Raw genomic sequence first — 21323 nt, 5'->3', positions numbered from 1 at the left:
CTATATAAAGCTTGCAAGAACAGGAAGTGAGTTGAACAAGGTAACAAGGCTAATACATAAAAGCCAAATGTATCTCTATGTATTGTCAATAGAGATCTTTGAAAAAAATCTAAAAATGTTATTTATAAAAGTAGCATAAGAATGTTAAATTCTTAAGATAAATGAAACAAAATATAAGCAGAACTTGTTCTGAAAACTATAAACACCATTGAGAAAAAAATAAAGGCATCAATAATTGAAAAGATTAAAGTCATTTAAAGATTGGCTATTCAGAAGACATCAAGTCCTTTCCAAATCAACACATTCAATATAATCCCAAACGACCATCTAGTTTTAAAATTGAGAAAATAAAGCAAAGGATCTAGAAAAGTTTGAAAAAGGCAAACTTCAAGTACTTAAGCTAAGTAATTAGGACAGTAGAGTATTTGGAAAAGATAGACATGTAGATCAATGAAACAGAATTATTTTTGAAATAGATAAACATGTGGCTTAAATCTGTATCAAGATTTAAAAAATTACCTTAAAATATAGCTTTCTAAAAGTAAATGCTGGGGAAAGGTCAGGCTGGGCTAGGCTGCTTCACTCGCTGGTGTGCATGACAGCCAGAATGGATATGGCCAGCACGTTAGGCCAGGTTATAGCACCAGCTGGCAAGTGCCAGGACTGGGTGCAAGTCCTGTCAGGCTGCATTGCAATATCCCCAGCAAGAGCTGGGGATGGGAACATGCCTGCTAGGGGAACTGTGGGCTCTCCCCTGCTAAGCTGTACCTATCGCTGGCAAGCACAAGAAACAGGGCTGCAGAACCCTCTTCATAGGCTCTGGTGACATCAGGACAACAGCCAGGATCCCGGGTGGTCCTCAGAGATAGAAGAATTGTAAATTTCCTTCTGGTCCTTACTTAATTCCAGCTTTGGTTCCCCATCCTCTTTTGCACTGACCATCAGGGTTGCTCAGGAGCCCCACAATTAGATCAGATAGACAGAGAGACTAACACAGAAAGTTTTGGACAGGAAGAAGTCATCTGGCCTATAATTGCGCAGCCTGTACCTTACTGGTCAGGTTCCTGATTTGGCTTTTCCTAGACCTCACTAGGTAGGATGCAGAGTTCAGTTATTCCTCACTTGCTAAGTTATTGAAGATTCCTCTGCACACCCCACCTAAGACTGTTCTATTCTTCAATTGTTAATATATGGCTTGTTAGAGTTACAAGACTGTTTTGATTACCCTAGAATACACAAAGTTCTGTAAAATCTTGCTTGAATACTATAAACTGCTAAGTTAAGAAAAAAAAAACTTAAGAAAATTTCCGTTGAATGTAACATTGGTGTTTTAAATGCATTGTAGCTAGCGAGAATGGGGAGTGAAGAAGTGACTATTTTGTTTGTGACCACTCACCTTTAATTTCGGGGGAAATAATTACTATGTAATAAAAATAAATTAAGACAATTACTCCTCTTTAAAAAGAAATGAGCCCAAATAAATGTGACATTGAAAAAGAAAGAAAGAAAGAAAACAAACAAACAAACATGGCTGGAGATGGGCCAGGCAGGATGGCAGTACCTGTCGGTGTATGTGAGGGCCATGTCTGGGGCTGGTCAGGCTGAGCAAAGCTGCAGTAACCATGGGTGCTTGAGAGCTGGATGGGATATAGGCTGGCCCAGGCCAGGCCACAGCAAAGGCTGGCATATGCAAAAACTGGACCTGGAGTGGACCTAGTGGGGGTCATTGAGAGTTGTCCTTACTAGGCTGAGGTACCCACTGATATATGTGAAAACCTGGTCTGGGTTGGATAGTTCTGAGAAGTTGTTGGTTTTTCTGTTCCAGGGTGAGAAAATCTTTCCAAGGTCTATTAGTTGACAAAGTCCACCTTAGTGCATTCACAGACCCAGGAACATGTTGCAGAACTTGGCCAGGAGAATTGTCTATCAATACGACTCAAATAACACCCTCAAACACTCTTCCCCACATTGGGGTCTCTAAGGTATCATCAAATGACTGTCCCCCATCCCTGGGTGCTTTTGTATTTTGGCAGTAAGGAGTGGCCCTCTTCTCCTCCCCTGTGGACACAGGAAAAAAAGACCTAGAACAAATCTTTATACCTTACTCTATACCCGACCCTCCCCACCCTAATTAGAGGCCCACATGGGCATCCATCCCTCTCAATTGTGTAAATATTTTTTTAAAAAATTAAAAATTAAAAAGCTAAATGCAATGAAACAAAGAAAGTAATTTTCAAGCTTTTAAAATACTTGATATAACTACTCTATTTGTAAGAATTATCCCACTGATGTACTTCATAAGAGCAATAACACATATATACATATATATAAAAGTGACAGCTACATACAATATGAAAGATGTATAAAATCAATCACAACAAGCAAATTACAATTTATAAATATATATGCATGATCACTATCAAAAACAAAAAAACAAATACAAGCTAAGCACCTCTAACACAAAAATTCAAAATTCAATTGCTCCAAAGTCTGAAACTTTGTGAACACAGGATGCCACAAATGGAAAAATTCCACAGCTAACTTCACATGAGAATGCAATAAGATTATACAAGCGCTATCCAGAAATACTAAGGAAAATTAGTGTATCAAGTCTATTAAACATAAGTGAACTCCAGCAGACTTGGGGTCTGGCGCTTAAGTAACTCAAAAAGTATATGCAAATACTGAAAAAAAAAATCTCCCAAATTTTAAAATCTGAAGCACTTCAAACCCCAAGAATTCCACGTAAGAGACACTCATTCTGTTGTACTTAATTCTGAGGAATAAAAAGAGAGGAGTTTGAATTTTAATAATTTGAATGTACTAACTTCAATTTTAATCTCCTCAATTTGTTTAAAACCAGGAAGAAATTGTATAAATAAAAGTTTTGGCAGAGTCAAAGAAATTTCCACGGCAAATAATGTTCTAAATTTTTTTTAATGTGTTTGAAAAGCAGAGATAGAGACAGAATTCCTCCATGCACTGGTTCACTCTCACATGCCCACAAGCCCATGGGCTGGGCCAGGCTGAAGCCAGGAGTCTGGAACTCATGAAGGCCCTCCACATGGGTGGCGGGACCCCAAGTTGTTGTGCCGTAACCCTCAGCCTCCAGGATGTCCACAGGCAGAAATCTGAAATCGGAAACGGAGCAAGGCCTCGAACGCAGGCATTTCAACCCGGGATATTAGTACGCTATCTAGGTAGCATCCCAACCATAACACTAAATGCCTGACCCCTAAAAACCTTTTAACTCCATGAGATTTTTAAGGTTTTTTTGGTCTTCAGGCTTTGAAGAAACATTTTTCCAGCCAAACAAAACACACAAAGCATTCAACATTTTGAAGTATATTTAAAATATGCCGAGTTCACATATAAATAACATTCTTCCTAAATACTTCAGTATTGTAGACTGCATAATCTTTTTTTTTTTTAAAGATTTATTCATTTTATTACAGCCAGATATACAGAGAGGAGGAGAGACAGAGAGGAAGATCTTCCGTCCTATGATTCACTCCCCAAGTGAGCTGCAACGGGCCGATGTGTGCCGATCCGAAGCTGGGAACCTGGAACCTCTTCCAAGTCTCTCACACGGGTGCAGGGTCCCAAAGCACTGGGCCGTCCTCAACTGCTTTCCCAGGCCACAAGCAGGGAGCTGGATGGGAAGTGGAGCTGCTGGGATTAGAATCGGCGCCCATATGGGATCCCGGGGCTTTCAAGGCGAGGACTTTAGCCGCTAGGCCATGCCGCCGGGCCCATAGACTGCATAATCTTAGCAGTTCCATGAGGAGCACAGGGTCCATTAATAAATTATACATTTTGTGCTTCTGAATTCTAGCAAATTGACATAAAGCAGCTGCTCAGTTTTTCAGATATGACATAAACAAGTGCATTAAAGTAAACTAGGCTGGGATCTGTGTCCTGACACAGCATGTAAAATCTGCCACCTATAGTGTTTGTATCCCAAATGGATGCGAGTTCAAGTCTTGGGTACTGCACTTCCCATTTAACTCTCTGCTAATGAGCCTGGGAAAGCAGCAGAGGATGGCCCTGTTCCCTACTTGGGAGACCTGGAAGAAGCTCTTGGCTCCTGATTTTGGACTGGGGTCAGCTCCACCTGTTGTGGCCATTTGGGGAGTGAACTAGCATACAGAAGATCTGTCTCTTCCTTTCCCTAACCTCTTTCTGTAACTCTGCCCTTCAAATAAATAAATCTATAAAAAGAAAAAAAATAAGGTACTTTATAGTATTTATTTCCAGGCATTTAAAGATTTTGTTTTTAAACATGCTGTATCTTAAGAAATTCACTTAAACCCTGACTCAAAGTCATCTACCAAATTATGAAGCTGTAGATATTTGTTGTTGCGGTTAAGAAGTTACTTGGGGACCAACATTGTGCTGTAACACATTAAACTGCTACCTGCAATGTTGGCATCCGAAATGGGCATCAACTGGAACCCTGGTTGCTTCACTTGCAATTCAGCTCCCTGGGAAAGCAGCAGAAGACAGCCCAAGTGTCTGGGCACTGCATCCACGTAGGAGACCCACATTAAGCTCTTGGCTCCAGGTTAGCCCAGCCACAATGGTTTGTGACCATTTATGGAGTGAATCAGAGCATGAAAAATCTTTCTGTAACTCTGCCTTTCCAATAAAATAAATCTTGAAAGAAAGAAAGAAAGAAAGAAAGAAAGAAAGAAAGAAAGAAAGAAAGAAAGAAAGAAAGAAAGAAAGAAAGAAAGAAAAGAAAAGAAGAAAGAAAGAAAAAGAAAAAATCCTTGAGATATCTATGCTTCATACTGGAGGGCCTAAGTTGAAGTTCTGGCTCTGCCTTGAATTTTGGCTTTCTGTGGATATGTACCCTGCACTTGGGTTCCTGACACATACGGCGAGACACCCAGACTGAGTACCAAGTGCTCCTGGCTTTGTCCTGGCCCAGCCAGGCCTATTGCATGCCATTTCTGGTGACTGAACCAGTGGATGCAGGATCTCTGTTAATCTATTTCTCTATGGGCTTTGATATAAATAAAATTTTAAAAACAAGCAGCCAGTTGAATTACATGATCTGATATAGTAGTTTCTAGATTTTGTAATTCTGATTTTCCCACCTTACAGGATGACATAACAGCTGTCAGTCAGGACTGATGTCTAATTGGTTCCAAGGTCTTTCACTCTCAGACGACATAAGCTACTTCTGTGAGTCTCCATTTTCTTACACATCTAATGGAGACAGGTGATCACTTCTTTATTGGGTCATGAGATATGATTTACAAAAAGCACGGAGCTGCAACTCAACCAATGGCTAGTTCTTTCTCTTGAAACTTCAGGCAGTAATAGCACATTGTAATACAACTTTTAATGATGAATATATTTGTATTTTGGAACTCATCATTATTTACATTAAAACTATGACTGTACTCACTTCTGACAAAGCTGACTGAAAAGGACTTTTGGAGAAAGTGGACCTTTTTCAGTCTCCCTCATGCTGTGAAGAAACAGGAACAAAGCTGAGGTCAGCGGTCCAGGGCTGGAAAGTTCCACCACCAGTGGGTCCTTCAAAACATGATTAATTGCATGTCAGGAATACACAACTTTAAAGTAAAATATTAAGAGCCTACAGTGATGTAACATAAACTAAACTCAAGGGAATAAATAAAATGTATTCCTTCATATGTAAAATGAATATAGGAAAAGTGAAAATAGGACTAAGTGCCTTGCCTTGAAAATCACAGGTATTTTCATATTCTATCATTAATTAAACCATTAGCTTGAATGAAATCAATTTTTAATTGCCTCTAACTGTTCCTTTAAAGGGCTCTTCTACAAATAAAATTACTCATTTTTTATCTATACATCCTCACAATCACAAAATTAACAGAACTCCACATAGTTTCTAGGCCTAAATTTCTTGCTAATAAAATTAAGAAAGAGGAATTATGTACCAACAACTACATCCTCTTTCAAAGGAGAAAAAGCTTGACAAAAACAGTTAAATTGTGTGAAGGATTAACATGCTTTACTTTAGAATTTTCTTCCCCTCCATCTTTGTTTTTTTAATTGTCAACTATATTCATTGTGTTAACTATACCAGTGTGCCTACGTAGTTGCCTATTTTTAAAATTTTTATTTGTTTATTTATTTAAAGATAAATGGGTGGATTTGGCACTAGCACGGGCCCCTGGCCTGGCTTGGGCCAGCCCATGTAAGTGCCATTTGGAGCCACAGACCCTCATCCTGGCTTGGGCTGCCTGCATGAGTGTCATTTGTTGCTGGGCACCCCATGCGCTGCTGGACACAGAGACTGCGGATTAACCAGGGAAAGGGGCAAGGGAATGTGTGAAAGGGAGGACTGGAGGGAGTAGGCTGCAGGTGAGGAATGACTTTGGAGGGACTTCCATTGACAAGGCCACTGTTCTTGCTGACTGTGGAATGCCTGTGTCAGAACTGGTCCTCCTGAGTGGCTCAGATGGAGCAGTGCATGGCATACCCAGATGCATATGGAGGATATGGCAGTCTGGGACCTGCAGACATCTGGTGCCGTAGCAGAGCAAGGAGGGCAGAACGAATTGGTCAACTACCCCAGCCAGGTATTGACAGCACATATATGAGCGACTGGAGACTTAGGTGGACTATGTCAGCCAATGCACCTTGAAGGGATTTCCTCATCCTTAGAGTGGAGAGATCAACAGCATAGTTTTAGAACTATGGAAGCCACATGAACAGAACACTTGGAGCATGCTCTATATCGGGGACCCAGGGATGACATCAGGTGGCTGTTCCCCATCCCAGGGTACTGAGGCAGCTGGGAAGCTAAGTGTGGTTTCTCCCATTATTTCCTATGTCCCCCAGATATAGGAAGAAGAAAAAATCTGGAAATAATGGTCTCACCCACTTTCCCTTAACCCTTAACCGATCCCACTCTGATCAACTCAGGAAACGTCATCAAAAATAAAATTAAATAGTATTTTAAAAAAATAAATAAAAAGAAAGAAATGAAGAAATCTTTCATTGATTTACTCTTCTAACGGCTGTGATAGTTGGGACGGGGTCATTCATCCAGGTCTCCCACATGGGTGACAGAGTCAAGTACCCGAACCATTCTTCACTGCCTTCCCAAGCTCACCAGGCAACTGGATCAGAATGGAGCAGGTAGGACTTGAACCACTCTGGGATGAGACACTAGCACTGCAGGTGATAGCTTAACCCTATGAACCACAATGTCAGCCCCTATAAAATGCTTTTGAATTACATACGTTTTTAAAGTCCCCTGACTACCATTCTAGTTGAGAGTTCTAAGAAACAGGCAGAATACATTTTGGCAAAATCAACAGTTGGTCTATAAATAGCTATTGTCCAGATAGTTAACCTTACTTACCAGCTGAGAGTCTAAGGAAGGAAAAATCTTGAATTTTGTACCATTTTCTTTCATCTCATTCATAAGTTCAGTCAGAATATAAGTCTGTGCCAAGTTCTAAAAGAAAGGAAAAGTAAAGTCTTCTAATTTGATTATTTGGTTTTATGAAATACATTCTCAAATTTCATACAGTATATCAAAAATTTTAAGATATCTAGTTGAGTACATTTCACATTTGGTAATGCTGTTATTACTAATAAATCAATTGTAAAATGCAAAGATGACCTTTCTGAAGTACTATACACAAAGAAGGTAGCTGTGAAGATACTGACCAAAGATAATCTAAAAGAAACAAAACAAAAAAAATTTCTAGAGGAACATTGAGCAGCTGTCTAAAGTCTACAGGTGTGCCAATGGTCACATAAATTGACACTCTGTTACATTTTGCAAACCTTTCTGATAACTCTTACCTGAATGACTGCATTAAAAAAGCAAGTATTTCCTAAATTGGTAATTCCTTTCACACTTAGATAAGCATTTCCTAAATTGGTAATTCCTTTTACAGATGATCCACTGCTGCCTTTTCTTCCCTTCTTTATTTCACTTGCTTCACATTTTTCTTCACAAAATTTCAAGAGTCTAGAAACCGCATCTACAAGTTAGAGAAACAATGGATGTAAAATACAAAATGAAATATCATTTGGTAGTTCAGACTGTCTCCTTGAAAGAGTGCTCCTGAAAAGTCAAGGACAAACACATAAATGTGCTTGAGGTTGTTACCCTTTATTGCTAGAACAATTAACTGAAGCTAATTTTAAGTATAATACAGAATAACTTGCAGATGATTTAAAGTTCAATGTGAGCAGGTAACAGCTGCTATCTGCTACTGCTGGCATCCCACATGGGCACAGTTTTGTGCCTTGGCTACTCCACTTCTGAAACAGCTACCTCCCTGCTAGTGGCCTGAGAAAACTGAAGGTGGCCCAAGTGCTTGGCCCCTACCACCCACATGGAACACCAGGATGGGTTTCCTGGTGCCCCACTTTGCCTGACCCAACCTCGGCTATTGCAGTCACCTGGGGACTGAGTCAGTGGGTGGAAGCTCCTTCTTTTTTGCTCTGTAACAATGCCTTGCCTATTAACAAGTATTTAAAAACATCAACAGCGAAAAAGTTGAATGTGAAATAGTACAGTTGAAAAACACCTAAGAAAGAATGTACTCTCTAAATAACATTGTTCACTAAAAAATGAGGATTTCTGAAGAAAACACTGACTCTAAGCCAGAAGCAGCAAAAATACAAAGAGCCTGCAGCACTTGTTATGCCACAGAACACAGAAATACAAAGTAATGGGAATACGTAAACCTGCACAGACACCATATTGGATAGGTTCCCATTGGTGCCATCAGGGTACTGTAACAGACTCCGAGTACATTTGAATTGACATTTAAAATTAGAAATAACAACAAAATATCAACCAATAAACACAAAAACAATAATGACATTATGAAAACCAACAGCTTATTGTGGCAAATTTTATACTATTCTTTCAGCTTTCTGTAAGCTTAACACTGTCTAAACTAAAAAGTTTTAAAAAGTTTTAAAAAGTTGAGAGCCCTATCTAAGTGTATGATACACGAGGCATAGTTTAGATGTTTATAATTAATGCAGACTTGAAAAGTATATCTTTAAAAATCAGTAATTCTTAATACTTAAGAATTGACAAGATTAAATGTAATTTATAGCAAATTACTCTAAATCACAATCATTATACAGATGTTTGTCATTATCTGAGTGGAAACTGGCTTTAGGACATTCAAATCCACAGAGGCTGAAATTCCTTGAATATAATATTGTAGTATTTACACATAGCCTCTGTCGACACTTTCGTAACACTGTGAATCATAATCTACTGTACTTGGAACACATGTAAAGAATTATTATTTTGTACTGTTTAGAGAATGACAAGAAATCTGCATATATTCTGTACAGACATACTTTTTTTTTTCAATCTTGTCAATCTGAGGTTGGATGAATTCATGCACACAGAAACCATGGACAAGGAAGGTGGGCTATACTTTGAAGCTTGACAAGGATTTTCCCAAATTCTCAGTGTTATGGTTTTGCTGAGATGCCATTTCTCTCTCATCTCTTAGTTTTTTTTTTTTTTTAAAAAAAAGATTTATTTTATTTTTATTGGAAAGGCAGATACACGGAGAGCAGCAAAGACAGGGAGGAAAATCTTCCGTCCAATGGTTCACTGCCCACGAGGCCGCAATGGCTGGAGCTGAGCCAATCCAAAGCCTGCAGCCAAGAGCTTCTTCCAGGTCTTCCTGTGGGTGCAGGGTCCCGAGGCTTTGGGCCATCCTCGACTGCTTTCCCAGGCCACAAGCAGGGAGCTGGATGGGAAGCAGGGCTGCCAGGATTAGAACTGGTACCTATATGGGATTCTGGCACATTCAAGGCGAGGACTTTAGCCACTAGGCTGCTGCACTGGGCCCCATTTGTGCTTATTTTTAAGTTTTATACTCTCCTATGCTGTACTACATGAGAGAAAGAGCAAGAGACCTTCCCTGATCTCCATCAAACGACTTAAACGTTTTGAATTAATTAGTAATGAAAGGCTGTGTTTGTATGTACTTATTGAAAAAATAAGACATGTCATTTAAAAAACAATCAAATCAGAGAAGGGCCCAGTGTGATAGCATAGCGGTTAAAGTCCTCGTCTTGAACGTGCCCGGATCCCATATGGGCACCGGTTCTAATCCTGACAGCCCTGCTTCCCATCCAGCTCCCTGCTTGTGGCCTGGGAAAGCAGCTGAGACGACCCAAAGCCTTGGGACTCTGCACCCTGCACCTGGCATGGGAGACCTGGAAGAGGCTCCCGGCTCCTGGCTTTGGATTGGCTGAGCTCCAGCTGTTGCAGCGACTTGAAAAGTGAATCAGTGGACGCAAGATCTTCTTTTCTGTCTTTCTCTACATATCTGATTTTCCAATAAAAAAACAATAGATCTTAAAAGATTAAAAAGTGAAAAAGAACATAAATTAAAATTTACAAGATTAAACAACAGATCCAGTAGTTGGACTCTATTCTGTCTTTGTTGAGTTCTCCAGGGGAGTAAGTTAAGATACCTACTCCCTGTAAATGGCATCCAGGGAGATGAGCTGGGGCTTAGGGGTTCCTGTCCTCAGGGTAAAGCCGAGATCAGGCACAGCAGAGAGAAGCTGCCATCTTGTGGATGCTCCCACTGAGCTCATGCATACCTATGTCCACCCACCGGCTCAGACAGGGTTTGAGCTGGCACTGGTGACTGAAAAAAAAAAGATAGATGCGCAGTCCCAGTTTCAACCAACTAGAGTTCACATATCTTCTCTCAATCTTTTTCATGAGGATTAAACGAGTAGGCAACTGTAAAGTGCCTGGGATGGTGAACATCATGTTTGCATTTTAGAGAAGCCCTGAGAGCTTCCTCTGCCAAGGTATTCAAGTCTCAGTGCAGACAGCCACGAGCCATCATCCTTCATGTCCACTGTTATTCTTCTTGATTAATTTCCTGGACATTTTATGTGGTTTTTTTTTCCCCTCAGATTTACTTTTTAACTTCTAGTTGGATTCCTGAAGTACTAATATTTCAGCCTAAGTCTAAGATTCTTCCTTCAGCCTAGAAGGCAAATTCAGACTTCGGGTATAGCTTCTGCTAACAGAGACAATTCCAGTGACTTCTAGAGATAAAATGTGAAAGAGTATTTAAAATCCAAGCATTTCCTACAAAACTATCATGGAAAATAACAAAATATAATTTTAAAAAATCCAAGCATTATTCTATCTTTTCAGGTAGGCTGTTAACTTTCATTTCACATTTACAAAATCCAGTCTCTGACAGGTTAACTAAGGTAACTGTCAAAAGTCACAATGTGTAATCTTGTAATTACAAGTCCATTGTCATTTAACCACTCAAATTGTCTTCAGTGGTTTATGTACAGTGAGAATTATGTAAGATTTGTACACATTTGGGTCTGTGCAGCCCCAAATAAATATAACTCCTCAAAAGCATTTAAACTCTCAACAAATACTGCCATTTTTTTTTTAGCTTTCGAGTATAAAAACAGAATGGTTGAGGAACTGTAGATTATAACTATAAATATTTAGATATGCATTACTCACTTGGAAAAATATTCCCAGAAGTATCTTAATCTTACCAAAATAATATCTTAAAAACTATAGTATACAAATGATTTACATATCTGTGTACTACATTTATCCATCAGTTTCCCAAACATCTGGGATAGCACCCCAAAGTAAACAATGTTCATAAGACCATCTGGACAAAACTGCAGGCAAAAAAAAAAAAAGCATAAACATATGGAAAAACAGATTTTCCCTTTCCCTTCAGCAGTAAGGGCTAACAAATGTCAACCCCAGATACATCCACGCTTCACTGTGCGATGCTTTTCAGCACCACCTGGCACTCCATGCAGAGCCACCAAATATGGACAGCACTGCCAGAAAGAACATATCTGCAAGGCAATGGCAATAAAAACAGTGTGTTTCATGGCTAAATAGCCACTTCACACAAGTGGCAAAGGTCTGTTTGCTGATTTCCACATGTAAATCTATGAGAAAATATTCAAAATCAGCTCTCCCATTAGCCTGGAATATTAAAAAGATCTGACAACTAGAAAACAGAACATTTTCTGAGGGCCATTTAAGTGTCTTATTTAAAGTGCAGTATTTTTACTTTACTAAGTAGCACATTTATAAAATGCTGCATTTTAAATACAACTGATTTACAAAACGTACACCATGTGCCATTGTACTACATGAGTCACTATATATAATTATCTATACCAATTACTCATGACCTACCGTTGCAATATAAGGAATAGATACATATTGCATAGTACAGAGAAACTAATCCTCAACTTTATAATATCTAAGAATTTCAGAAATTTAGTGAATATATATTATACATTTACCAGAAGGGAGCTTTAGATTTCAGTTTAAAACAGGTGAAAAGCAGTTTATAACTTTTAACGACGAATGATTCTAATTTCATTTTCAGAGACAAAGCTTTCCCAATCTGTTAATATTTTAGATCTGATTTTCTTCCTTTATACACTGAATTTCAAGATATTCTCAAGTATGAAATAACTGGAAAAACAAAGCTGCTATAACAATATCAAAAAAGAAAAACCAAATTTTTTTATTGCTTTTGTTCTGGAGTTTTATCAACACCTATGAAAAAGTGGAGCTGGGGCCAGCACAGGGGTGTAGCAGTTAAAGCCACCTGCAAGTCCAGCATCCCATACAGGCAACTGAGTTTAAGACTCAGTTGCTCCACTTCCCATCTAGTTTCCTGTTAAAGAGCCCGGGAAAGCAGCACAGGACAGCCCAAAGCCTTGGGATCCCGCACTCACATGGGAGATCTGGAAGAAGCTCCTGGATCCTGGCTTCGGATCATCTGAGCTCTAGCTGTTGCAGTCATTTGGGGAGTGAGCCAGTGGATGGAAGATCTTTTTCTCTGAATCTCCTCTCTGTAAAACTGCCTTTCCAATTAAAAAAGAAAAAGAACAGCTATCCTCATCTATACATAAAAGTTGTGACAGTAAGAAAACCCTTCAAAAAAATAAAGAGGGGCCTGGCACAGTGGCCTGGTGGCTAAGGTTCTTGCCTGGAATGCACCAGGATCTGATATGGGCGCTGGTTCTAATCCCAGCAGCCCCGCTTCCCATCCAGCTCCCTGCTTGTGGCCTGGGAGAACAGTAGAGGACGGCCTGGAGACACTGCACCTGTCTGGGAGACCCAGAAGAGACTCAGGGCTCCTGGCTTTGGATCGGCGCAGCACCAGCCATTGTAGTCACTTGGGGAGTAAATCAGCAAACAAAAGATCTTCCTCTCTGTCTCTCCTCTTCTCTGTATATCTGACTTTGCAATAAAAATAAATTAATTAAAAAAAAAGAGAGAGAGAGAATCTACTCCAGGCCAATACAGTGATTCAACAGGCTAATATTCTGGCTTCAAGCACCAAATTCCTGTATGGGTACTGATTGGTGTCCCGACTATTGCACTTCTCTTTTTTTTAAAGATTTATTTTATTTTTTTTTTATTGGAAAGGCAGATATACAGAAAGGAGGAGAGACAGAGAGGAAGATCTTCCACCCGATGGTTCACTTCCCAAGTGACCGCAACGGCTGGTGCTGAGCCAATCCGAAGCCAGGAGCCAGGAACTCTTCTGGGTCTCCCACACGGGTGCAAGGTCCCAAAGTCTTGGGCCATCCTTGACTGCTTTCCCAGAGCACAGGCAGGGAGGTGGATGGGAAGTGGAGCTTCCGGGATAAGAATCGGCGCCCATATGGAATTCTGGCACGTGCAAGGTGAAGACTTTAATCACTATGCTATCGCGCCGGGTTCCTGACTATTCCACTTCTCACCCAGCTCCCTGCTTACAACCTGGGAAGGGAGCAGGGGATGGCTTAAGTCCGTGGGACCCCGCATCCATGTGGGACCTGGAAGAGGCTCCTGGCTTCAGATCAGCTCAGATCTGGCCACTGCTGTCATTTATGGAGTAAACCAGAGGATGGATGATCTGTCTCTCCTTCTCTCTGTAAATTTTTCTCTGAAATGAGAACAAATCTTAAAAAAGAAAAATAAAAGAATCATCTCAAATCTTTTGATCATAAAGGTTTTGAAAGGCAGCATTGGAAGAGAAACCAGACAGGGATATAGTCCATCTGCTGGTCCTCTCTCCAAACAGCTGCAATGGCTGGAGCATTGCTGGTCTGAAGTCAGGAGCCAGTAGCTTCCTCTGGGTCTCCCAGATGAGACGACCCCAAGCACCTGAGCCATCCTCTGTTGCTTTCCCAGGCACAGTAACAAGGAGCTGGATCAGAAGCGGACCAGCGCATACAGGATGCCAACACTGCAGGTAGCGGATTAACTTGCTATGGAACAGTGCCGGCCTCCCTAAGAACCCATATTTAAGTGGATCTTTTTTAAAAACCAAGTTAGGAGTAGGTGTGTACTCTAGCAGTTGTGGCCTAGCCATTAAATGCCCATATCCCATTTTAGAGGGTCATCCACTCCTGGATCTAGTTTCTTACTAATACAGACTCTGGGAGACAGGTAATTGGGTTCAGAGCACCCAAGCAGAAGACCTGGATTGAGTTCCCAGTTCCTGCCTCAACCTTGGTTCAGTCCCAATGGAAGCTCTCTGTGTAGAGGTCTATATCTGCTTAAAAAATATAAAAAGATTAAATCATCATCTTAAGAATATACGTAATATAAGTAATATAAACAATATAGTAATTGATAGCTCTTTTCTCCTCAAATTCCCAAGTATTGGTAAATTGCCTGGGTGAAGCCTGAGAACAAGGGTTCTTTTACTCCCCCATAGGCAAAAAGGAAGTAAATTTATTTGAAATAAAAGAGTTTAAGAGTATCATCTCCCTTAAATTATCACCTTTGATAAGTGCTCCAATTTTGGAGATAGCAACAAAACAAGCATATACTTAGCGTTATAAACTATCCATTGTAATAAAGGCCGAGAAGCCATTTTGAACATAAAATGTTAGTGGTGATTCAAAAGAAAAGATCAGTACTATTAAACAAAAGATGAAGGTAATCAATTACTACATGTCTTCCGAGTTTGGAGTTATATAGCTTGATTAGTTACAGTCTGTGGCAGTTCTTTACAAATGGTTCCTCAAAAAAAATTAAATTCTAATAGCCTATGCACCTACTTTACCTAATTAGCTTCTCCCCTAGTATCTGCAAATGAGAAAGTAAACACACAAATTACTTTCTCAGTTTTGTGGTTCTGATGAGGAACCCTAGATTTGAATTCATAAAAGTAAAAGATACGAAGCTTTTTAAGATTTATTTTTATTAGAAATGCAGACCTACAGGGAGAAGAATTGGGAAAAAAGATCCTCAGTTCACTCCCCAAATGGCTGCCGTGGCTGGAGCGGAGCCGATGCAAAGCCAGGAGTCAGGAGCTTCTTCCAGGACTCCCACATGGGTGCAGGGTCCCAAGGCTTTGGGCCGTCCTCAACTGCTTTCCCAGGCCACAAGCAGGGCGCTGCAGGGAAGGGGAGCAGCCAGGACATGAACTGGTGCCCACATGGGATTCTGGCACATGCAAGGTAAGGATTTAGCCACTGGGCCATTGCACCAGACCCCAAAAGATGACTTTTAACTGTCTAACCTTTGTTCTAATCCTATGTAATCTAGAAATAATTATTTTTAGCACCCATTTTTGAAAATAAACATTTCGTAGGACAGCTATCATTTTAAAACAGAGCAAAAAGTATTACCTTTTTTCCAGAAGTATTCAATCACTGAATTCTGGTATTATCAAAGGTCACAATATTGTTTATCTTCAGATGTAGTTTCAGATCCCAATATACCATCCAGTAACTTATTTTAAGATACAGAAACTTATACTTTATAAACTCAAAAGAACCAAAACAATTCCCATTATTTCATATAGCAGGAGCCCAAACTCCATGAGTTTAACAGAACATTTTCTCTTTAATCTTGTTAAAAAAAATACCCTCCCACCTGTATTAACCTTATGGGTTAAAGTCAGGAAAGAATTTGGGCTTGTCCATCACCTGCCTATCATCAAAAGAAAACCAATATTCAACAATATTATTTCACCAGAAATTCCTATACCATATCTAGGTATCTTTAAAACACTGACATCTACAAGACTACAAAAATACCAAATTTCATGAGCCCGTGGGAGATGTGCTATTTTTAAAATTATTTTTGGAGCAGTTTTTAGGTTTACAGAAGTTACAAAGATTGCACATATATTCCTTTTCCCCAGGTACAGAGAGCCTCCCCCATTATCATCAACCCCCCACCAGAACGGTTCTTTTACTGTAACTGAGCAATCTACATTGACAAATCATTTTCATTCAATGTCCATAGTTTAAGAATTCATCTTACTGATGTGCATTCCATGGATTTGGACCAATAAAAAGTGACAGGCATTTATCACACTGAAGAGTGTCCCTGTGCTAAAAATCTTAGGCTTTGCCTTTTTACCCCTTTCTGCCCACCTAACTCCAGATACACATTCATCTTTCTACTATCACCAAAGTTTTTTGCCCTGCTTTTTAGTAATACATGTTCCTGAGTGGGCCTCAGGAAAGTGTTTATTTGCCCCCTTTCAGTCTTGTGAGCTACTCATTGTATTTATGGGGCTGGGGAGCACTGGAAGGAGTTTCTGCTTTTTTGGCTTTGTTTTTGCTTTAAGCAAATCCTATCATCAGATGTGACATCTACACAGCTGTAAGCATTCTTCTGGGAACCTGCACCGGAGCTCATCTTAAATGCTTAACGCAATTACCTAAACCAGCCATGCAATATTAATGTTATCTGGCCATTTCTACAGCTGAAAACTTTAAAGCGTAAAAAGGAAAACCCTCCTGTCCTACAACTGCTTACCTTAAAACCAAATGGTTGGCTTACATATTTATTCTCATAGCCTACTAACTCTCTCAGTTAACCATTAATTTTAGAAATTCTTAGGTAGCCACATAATGAAAGTGAAGGTAGAAATACAAAGGCATTCCTATTTTCCTCAATACTACAAGTCAAGTGATCCACCCAGGATACAAAGCTCACCACCCACTTATCTTTAAAACCCAACAGTGGAATCTTAATTCCCTCAGAGCACACTCTACAATGTAAGGCCCTTGAACATCCCTCCATACTTTTCAATCTGGCCTCTTATTACCCCTCAACAATATAAAACACAATATTCCAGCTTTACGGAATTCCCTGAACCTATTAAGCGCCCCAAATCAAAGAGCTATCTGTTCTGCCTGGAACACAAACTTTCCTTTTTGTCTAGATATCCTTCAGCCCTTGGCTCAGTAGATGAATCCTCACAATGAAATATCCATCCATCCAGGTTTGATTCTACTTCCAAGTGCTCTCAGAAACTCCTGTAACTGGTTCCCTTGCAGCACTATTGAAACACGCAACAGTTAGGATGACCGAGTTTATCCCAAGGCCAAAAAGTCAACAATGACAAAAAGTGGGAAGTCTGCTTTGCTCACTAGTGCATTTCTAACATATAGAACATCTTTTGACATTATGTGGAAACTCAAATACACTAAAACAGTGATGATAAAATAATTTTAATGTGTCTGACTATTCAGGGTTGGGAGAGTGAAAGTACAACATTTTACCAACGATTTCAGTAAAAACAGATTACACGTTACTTCAGTTTAATTCACCAAGTTTTCTTAATGTTGGTACGTGAGAATAGAAAAGAATATAAGGCAGACCCCTGTTCTCAAGAAACATGGTATTTTAAGAGAAAACTTATCATGGGCAAACATGAAAGATAAACACCATAAAACAATAGATTCTAAAGTGTACTGCATAGATACCCAGGGCCAGAGCAGAGGTAAAGATTGGGGGAACATCCTAGAAACAGGATTTGAGCTGAGTCCCAATGGATAAGTAATTCTGGAGACCGAAAATAGACAAATGTGCTAGTTCAGCTATTGCCAAGTGGGTCTGATCACACCTTCCTCCTCTGAGGCCCTATGAAGGTCAAAAGCATTTTCTAAATAAGCCTAAAACATTATTCGTTTATATGCTTTTTTCTTTTTTAACCTTTCGTTCACTCTCAATACTATGACACAGTCTTCCAGAGGCTTATAGGACATGTATCACAACAGACTGAATGAAGCAGAAATGAGAATTCAATTGTTTGCTACTAAGCCAGATATTAGATTTATAAAGATATGAAGTGGTACCTTTCATTAAACTTGTTTTCAAAACAAGGTATTTGTGTTAGCATGATACAGAATTACACTTTTTCAGTAACTATTTCTCACTTGATACATATGAATAATCAATGCTCTCTGTACTAAAGCCAAAGTTTGAAATTGAATGAGCTGTTTGTAGATTGAGGGGAACCTGCCTAGATTCTTTGTGTAGAAGAACCATCTCAAGTGTAACAGAATGAAATTCACCAAACACTATGTAACTTTAAAATTTGTTTCAGGTCTATTTAACAGGTATAGGTTTTCATCTCAGTTGTTCATTTTTATTTATTTATTATAATCCTTCCATACGAACAATATATAGTTTCACCCTACTTTTTCATTTACCTGCATTTTAGCAATTCGATAGTCCCTCACAATTGTAAATAACAATAACCCCAAAATCCCACCTAGCATTCTTATGGAACTCAAGGATAACTTTACTTGGTTTTCAAAGTATCTCACAAAAACACGTGGAACTTTCACACAACATAATTATAGCAGATTACCCCACACCAAAACAAAACAAAGAAAAAAATCCTTGCATCTAAAATGCCAAGGAATCATATTTTAAATCAAACTTGCCTGAGAGATTCTGAAGCTTGACCCACCAAAGTAAAGGCATTTTGCTGCAGAACGTGGGGAAATCATGAACTTAGAATTCTGTCTCTCCCTAACTTTGAAGGCTCTGCTCATCTCCAGCTGCCTCAGGAGCCCATTTCCTGTCATTCCAGGTGCTCCTCATGGTACCACAACTCAATCAAGGCTTTCAGCAGGGCTTCCTGCCATCTGAAATGATTTCTCCTGTTGTCTCCGACTGGCTGAAGTTCATTCTCTTGGTGTCATCTTGAAAGCCTGATTATTCGTGATTCCTCTCCATTTCAGTTTCTCTCCTCCAAACATTGCATAGCTCTCGATATCTCGGGGTCTTTGAATATTAAATATTAACTATACTAGAAACGTGAGTCTGCTAGTAAGATAATTACTTTTCATTACACAATTTCTGGTAGAAAGTGCCTCATCAGGTTCTATCCCCTAAATCCCTGGAGGAAGGTCAAAGTTCTGAGGAGAAATAAGGCTCAGATGAACTGTATTTTACCAGTTGATCACACAGCCAATGACGGAAGGGATTAAACGTGAATGGCATAGCTCCTCACTCAAAGCCCATGCTCTTCCTACACCATTCCACGCTCCCTTCCAGTATCCTTCAACAAACATTCAAGAACTGTAAAGCTGACTGGAAATCAGCCTGGCCTTGTCCTTAACCTTAGGGAACCTCTAAGGTTAAAAATGCAGTGAAAAGGGCCCTATTGCAGTAGCCTAGTGGCTGGGGTCTTCGCCTTGCACGCACTGGGGCCCCATAAGGGCTCTAGTTCTGATCCCAGCTGCTTCGCTTCCCATCCAGCTTCCTGCTTGTGACCTGGGAAAGCAGTGGAGGACAGCCCAAAGCCTTGGGATCCTATGCCAGTGTGGGAGACCTGGAGGAGACTCCTGGCTTCAGATTGGCTCAGCTTCAGCTGTTGTGGTCACTCAGGGAATGAATCATCGGATGGAGGATCTTCCTCTCTGTCTCTCTTCCTCTCTGTATATCTGACTTTCCAATAAAAATAAATCTTTTTTAAAAATGCAGAGAAAAGAGTTTACGCAAGGGTACTTTCATCACTGTTAGCACCACATTGCTTCATACTTGTATGGCCAACGAAACAAATCAAAATAGCAGCCTTTAGGGACGGCACTAATGCCAACCTCAGTTCCTGACGCAGATTAATCACCTTTGTCATCACACTTCCCGGGTTCTCCTATTAGAGCAGAACTGGAGCTTTAATTAGCATGCCTAGGATAGAGTTCAACAAGTGCTGAACAAATAAAATTAGTAATCTCTTTGGCTGTCTGGGAGCCAAAGTTTATTCCTCTCTCTTCCAATTTGTTCACCATTCTCTCATTAGAAATAGCTAACAAAAACAACTACTGGGGCTATAGGAAATACACCTGGTAATTATATTTTTATATAATTTTCAGTTTTTTAAAATTATTTTCAAAGGTAGTGCTATGGTGTACTAGGCTAAGTCTCTGGCTATAGCACCAGCGTCCCATGTGGGCACCTATTTGTGTCCCAGCTTTGCACTTCCAATCCAGCTCCCTGCTTATGGCCTGGTAAAGTAGTGGAGAGTGGTTCAAGTCCTTGGGCCTCTAATACCCACATAGAAAGCTCCTGGCTTGGCTTCAACTGGCTCAGCTACAGCATTTATGGCCATTTGGGGAGTGAATCAGCTGAGAGAAGACCTCTGTCCCCCAGATGCAAGTAACTCTTAGGTTTACCTTGTACCTAGGTGAGTGTTACACACTGCTAGGAGAAAAGCAGTCAATAACTGGCAGGCAGTCTGGGCCTGGGTAATGCCAACACTATACCAGTGTGCCAGCATAGTTGCTTATTACATTTTCTGCAGATGTGCAGGAAATGCTGCAGACCTCTGTGCAGTGGATGGGAGACAATGGGCCAGGACACTCAGCCCTGGCTCCCAGACATGATTTCCCAGGGAAGGGAGTCTGAGGAGTGACTTCTGGGGGCTTCAATGAACTGGGCCACTGAACTTGCAGATGGGCAAGGGAACTGAGACGAGGAGGTTTAGGGACAGGAAACTACATGTTGCTGGTTCAAAGCACCCGCTTACATGCAAGACCTATGCGTTAAGTAGCACTGCCCGCTGACCGCCATCATACACAAAAGCTGGGGCTGGCGGGCTTTCCTGAAAGGGCTAGGCTGCAGTATCCACCCAGGAGTGTTGGAACAGGGGCTGGGATACATCAGGTTGGGTCACAGCAGCCTCCAAAACATTACAGAATCAGATATGGAAGCAGTTTACATAGGGGATTTGCGGGTTCACCCCTGTGGGACTGCAGCACCCTACCTGGGGGTGGTGACAGGCTAAGCCAGGCGAGACCAGGTTGTAGCACCCATTGGCACATGCCAAGGCTGGAACTGGGAGTGAACCGTGCCAAGCAGTTCACTCCAGCATATTCCTGAGTTTGTAGATGCACTAAGGTATACCCGATCAGCCAACAGACTTTGGGAAGATTTTCTCAACCCTGGAGCAATGAAACTGACAATATTTCAGAACTATCAAGACTAGTCAAGTAACACCCCTGAAACATTCTTCCCCACATCAGGGTCTCTAAGGAGTCATCAA

The 21323-nt window shown here is 40.4% G+C and overlaps 1 protein-coding gene across 6 annotated transcripts in view; it reads right to left on the bottom strand.

Moving 5' to 3' along the window:
* The window catches only part of USP45 (ubiquitin specific peptidase 45), a 72065-nt gene that overhangs the window by 31208 nt on the left and 19534 nt on the right, over positions 1–21323 (bottom strand). For 5 of the 6 annotated variants that reach the window (XR_009244928.1, XM_004580358.3, XM_058660513.1 and 2 more), the window contains exons 6-8: positions 7819–8000; positions 7370–7465; positions 5417–5547 (exon numbers count right to left, since the gene is read on the bottom strand). Coding sequence is in view for 5 of the 6 variants with exons in the window: in XM_004580358.3 (XP_004580415.2) it covers positions 5417–5547; positions 7370–7465; positions 7819–8000 (409 nt within the window). In the remaining variant the exon portion in view is untranslated. Of the gene's footprint in view, positions 1–5412; positions 5548–7369; positions 7466–7818; positions 8001–21323 lie in introns of those variants that run through there. The other variant, XM_058660535.1, reaches the window with a different exon arrangement.

The sequence above is a fragment of the Ochotona princeps genome, chromosome 1, assembly GCF_030435755.1.
Source record: "Ochotona princeps isolate mOchPri1 chromosome 1, mOchPri1.hap1, whole genome shotgun sequence".
Classification (NCBI taxonomy): domain Eukaryota; kingdom Metazoa; phylum Chordata; class Mammalia; order Lagomorpha; family Ochotonidae; genus Ochotona; species Ochotona princeps.
This window is presented reverse-complemented; position numbering and strand designations above follow the sequence as displayed.